Source organism: Sinocyclocheilus grahami, unplaced genomic scaffold (assembly GCF_001515645.1).
Source record: "Sinocyclocheilus grahami isolate Dianchi unplaced genomic scaffold, SAMN03320097.WGS_v1.1 scaffold2536.1, whole genome shotgun sequence".
NCBI classification, from domain to species: Eukaryota; Metazoa; Chordata; class Actinopteri; order Cypriniformes; family Cyprinidae; genus Sinocyclocheilus; species Sinocyclocheilus grahami.
Window position 1 is genome coordinate 27,602 of NW_015507715.1, and position 5,195 is coordinate 32,796.

At 45.9% G+C, this 5,195-nt stretch overlaps 1 protein-coding gene across 1 annotated transcript in view; it reads right to left on the bottom strand.

Moving 5' to 3' along the window:
• LOC107575265 (synapse differentiation-inducing gene protein 1-like) overlaps positions 1-448 on the bottom strand; it is a 2,415-nt gene extending 1,967 nt beyond the window's left edge. The window contains exon 1 of the mRNA XM_016261675.1: positions 148-448. Within this exon, the coding sequence (XP_016117161.1) occupies positions 148-339 (192 nt within the window). The 5' untranslated portion in view covers positions 340-448. The remainder of the gene's footprint in view (positions 1-147) is intronic.
• Between the last annotated feature and the right edge of the window lie 4,747 nt (positions 449-5,195).

A 5,195-nucleotide genomic window follows, 5' to 3' on the forward strand; every position in this document is an offset into this window, starting at 1 on the left:
TATATATATATATATATAGATATATATATATATATATATATATATATATATATATTTATATATATATATATATATACTACAAAGCTTAATGCTTGTAAATTAACTAATCTTTAAATAAAAGACAAACACGTGGACTAATATACTTACAGAGCAGGAGTAAATCAGCGCAGCAATGCCCAGAGGTAAACAGCAGCACAGCATGGTAAAGATGGAGTAACCCAAGTAATCTGGCACTGCATAGGCCAGTGGAGCGACGGTCACAAAAACTGCAGGCTGCACACCGACCACGGACTGTTCTGGATATGGCCGGGTGTGACTGAAAGACTGGCTGGGATCCATTCGTCTGATTATTGGACTTTGATTGTAATTTTCTTTCTGCCTTGGGCTCTGCAGCAATGTATGTAAATGTAAATGTATGTATTACTGCACTCTGGTTCTGTCTTTTCTGTGCTGTTAGCCAACAAATTGGAGGTGAGTTGTAGGTTTTAGGGGAGGAGTGACAAGAACTTTACCCCTGTTTCCCATATACTCTGTGACTGCAGACACCAACTTGTGGTTTTACGCTTACTCAGATGAAATACAGGAAATATTGGGTGGGTCAAGAGGCTTATCTCATCACACCCGAGCATATTTTTGGGACCTAGTGGCAGTGAATCTTCCTCTTTTTAATCTTTTTCCTCCTGTCAGCATTCCATTCCATTTTCCCATTACAACATGGGTTATTTAGAAGAAAAATAGTTCTTGTTTAAGTGAGAAACAATTTTTTTTTTTAAGAATGAAAAGTTTTTTGCCCAAATCATTCCTCACTAGGCCTACACATGAACTCATGTCAAGTCACCTTTATTTGTATAGCGCTTTATACAATACTGGTTGTGTCAAAGCAGCTTTACAGTGTCAATCAGAAAAATAGTTTGTCAGTAATGCAAGAGGATAATAATAAAGAGTAATTTTTCCAGCTAAAGTCAGTTCACTGATCATCCAGTTCAGCTCTCTTCTAGTAGGGGAGCGCGGGGCACAAAGTAACGCAGGGTTAGTTGTAACGCACGTGGTTTAAATATTTCGACACATGATAGCATAACCAAATTTACAGCATTTACTAGTTACTATATCAACATTATATAGAGAAAAAAAGTGTGCCAAAATTCAAAAGTCTTTAGAAGATATCGCTGAACATTTATTTTACCATAGTAAAATTATTGTCCATAGTAATTCATTGTAAGGGACCCATGTATAGTTCAGTCAACACCTAAACACCACATTGTGTCATCCCAAGTAACTATGCCCTTACCAGTACCAGCTTTACCAGTGCCATCATTCTTATGTGCAGCAAACCAACCTCTAAGAAGGTCCCAAGTCACATATTCTGAGGAGAACATGCCTCCTGTCCCACAACAGCCCCATACAGCAATTATTCCTCAGCAGCCAGTGAGAACGCAACCGGTGACTCCCCATACAGACAGCGTTTTGACCTCACAGTTAACCCATCTTGTTGCCTCAGCTGCAGCAACTTCTGATGCGCATTCATCGTTACCTGGCCAGAGAGCTATACCCGGCAGTCAAACCCAGCCTTTTCCAGCTACTCGTCCAAGTGCAACGGTTTCATCTATCACCCCCTTTTACTCTCAATTCTATCCATACCTACCTGTTCCCCAAGCTACTTACCTGCCTCAACCCGGAACAGAACTGCTAATGGCCACAGCATATGGCATCCCTCGCCCTACATTACCAGTCTTCGAGAGTGGCACTGAAAGTGACTTTGCTCTCCTGAAACTGGCCTTGGATAATCTGCTGACCCACCATACACACATCAGCGAGCAGTACAAATATCAAGTGTTACTGAGTCATCTGAAATTTGCGAGTGCCCAGCAGCTGACTAAGGCCTATATGCACCACCCACAACCATACACTGCTACTTTACAGGCTCTGCAAGATAAGTATGGACAGCCCAGACAACTCGTGCAGTCCGAGCTAGGTGCTATCATGAGCACTCCACCACTAAAGGCGGGTGACTCCAGTGCCTTTGACTCATTCGCCTTGTCTGTCCAATCCCTGGTGGGCATGTTAAGGACTCTAGAGGGACAGAATGCGTACGAACTTATGTGTGGTTCCCATGTAGACCATCTTCTGGGCAAGATGCCACCTGCGTACAGAGATAGTTTCGTAGAGTACTGCCTAAGCCATGGCATCCTCCAAACTGGCACAGATCGAACCTATACTCTCCCTGATCTGGCGGCTTGGTTACAAATAAAGTCTCAAGCGAAGTGGCTTTCTAGCCAAGCAGCTGCCATGTTTCAATCTGAAACTACCAAACTATATGGGAAAGGTAGAGGAACCCCACCTCACAGAGAACGGTCTACTTCTGACTTCAGAGAAAACCACAGAGTCTCCTGAATCTACACAGGTTAAAGTCTTGTCCAAGCCAAAGCCTTACTGCCCTCACTGTGACAACAGAGAACACTACCTCAACTCCTGTGAGAAATTAAAGAAGTTAACCACCTCTCAGATTATCACCTGGATCACAGAGGGTAAACGCTGTTGGAAATGTGGTCGAAGCCATCCAGTGGATTCCTGTAATCTCAAGTGACCATGTAAAATCTGTAAAGAACTGCACCTTACTGTCTTACACAATTCTGTTAGAAAAACTTCAAGAGCCGTTCTCATGGTCAGCTTGCCCCCCCACACAAGTGTATCTTGACAGGCCCAACCGCTCACAGAAAGTCATGCTCAAAGTTGCCAAAGTTCTTTTGCACAATGATGGTCAGACTATGGAGGCTCATGCTGTTCTTGACGACGGCTTTGAGAGAACCATAGTTCTTCCTCCTGTTATTCAATGGCTTAAACTGAATGGAACCTCTGAGATTCTCCCGCTACAGACAATCCAACAAAGTCATGCTGAGCTCAAAGGGTCTACAGTAAATTTGTAGGTTTCTCCCATTGCTAAACCTACAGAGAGGTATGCTATCCACGATGCCTTCACTGCTCCTGGTTTATGTCTTGCTGAACATGATTACCCTGTGGCAGCTCTTCAGAGAGCATACCACCACCTGAGGGGTCTACCCCTGCTACCAGTAGACAGAGTACAACCTTTACTCCTCATAGGATCTGACATGCCACATCTCTTGAACCCCACTCAGCCTGTCCGTAAAGGAGCACCAGGAGGCCCTGTAGCCATATGCACCAAGCTTGGTTGGGTACTACAAGGCCCAGTGTGTCCCATTCAGCCTCCTAGAGGTCAGCAACAATGTGTGCACATCATGACTACACCACCCCGCGATGAACTATATCACCATGTGGAGCGCTTATGGCAAATGGACACCCTGCCATGCAACGAAAAGTTGATCACAAGGTCTAAACAGGACCAACAGTCTTTCAATCTCTTACAGTCTGCTACTGCTAGAGTGAATGTGGACGGAGTTTTGCGGTATGCTACACCATTGCTAAGGCGCACACCCATCACAATGCTACATGCAGGCAAAGAGGCTGTGCTTCCCAGTCTACGGAATACTGAGAGAAAGCTGGCCAAGAATCCTGAGCAGGCCAAGATGTACTGTTCTGAAATCCAAAAGCTGGAGACAGCAGGCTACATTGCCAGGATCTCACCAGAAGACGCAGATCAGAGCACAGAGTCCTGGTTTATCCCACATCACATGGTACGCCACAATGAGAAGGACTGAATAGTTTTCAACTGTTCATTCCAGAACCAAGGACAGAGTCCGAATGACCAACTCCTTCCAGGACCGTCACTGGGACCATCCTTACTGGGTGTTATTTTGAGGTTTCGCCAGCATGCCATTGCGATCAGTGGAGACATCAAGGGCATGTTTCACCAGGTACGTCTGTTACCTGTGACAGATCAGTGCTGCGATTTATATGGAGGGACATGAATAGGGAGGCTCAACCCGACATCTACGAGTGGCAGGTGCTTCCCTTTGGAACAACTTGCAGCCCCTGTTGTGCCATCTATGCTCTACAGTGGCATGCCCAAGAGTATAAAGACACCATGCATGGTTTGGATGACATTGTGGAGAACTCATTCTACATTGACAACTGCCTACACAGCACTCAAGATCAAAGTGAGGCCAAAGCTGTGATAGATGGGTTGCGCCAGGCTCTGTCAAAGGGAGGCTTCGAAATAAGGCAGTGGGCATGCAACATACCATCAGTTCTCAAGCATCTCCATTCAGAAGCCAGATCCACTAGTAGTGAATGTTGGCTATCTCAGTACAGTAATGACCTACAAGAATCCACGCTCGGCCTACAATGGTACTGCCTTGATGACACCCTCGGATATAAGGGCCGCTCAGCTGAGGCTGTTCAGCCGACTCTGAGAAACCTGTATAAGACTTTGGCAAGTCAATTTGACCCCCTTGGGTTTATCATGCCATTCACATCCAGGGCTAAGACTCTTATTCAGGATCTCTGGAGACAAAACCTCGGCTGGGATAACCCAATTGAACCCCTTTCCCTCAGAGAGAAATGGTACCAGTGGGCTGAAGAACTGTCTAACATCACCAAGCTACAAATCCCTTGGCCTTATGTTCCTGCCTGTGCTGACACTCCTTCCTCCATCAGAGAACTGCATGTCTTTTGTGATGCCTCTGAGAGGGTATACGGTTCTGTGGCGTACCTTCGGAGCACAAATGAGCATGAGGATGTCCATGTCTCCTATGTCTTAGCTCGATCCTGTGTAGCTCCCCGGAAATGCCTATCCATGCCCCACCTAGAGCTATCTGTTGCCCTAACTGGAGCCCAAATGGCCAAGGTAATACAGGCTGAGCTGACCCTTCTGTTAAACCAAGTCACCTACTGGTCTGATTCCACTACAGTGTTTCACTGATTAAAATCAGAGTCATGCCGATACAAGGTCTTTGTGGGGGCCCGAGTAGCGGAAATCCAGACACTAACTGATGTCAGCAGGTGGAGGTATGTTGACTCGGCTCAAAACCCAGCTGACCATATCACCCGAGGTCTGACCTTAGAGGAGTTAGCAGGCCCTCACCAATGGAGATCTGGCACAGATTTCCTGACTCAAGGATCAGACATGTGGCCATTGTTACCCACGTCAGCCCACGTTGAGCCCGAACCCAGTGAACTGAAAAGAGCACTTTCTTGGCGCAGTCACAATAATGTCCAGTTCCACACCTCCAGACTTTAGTCAGTTCCAAACCTGGAAAGAACTGGTCCAGTCCACTGCA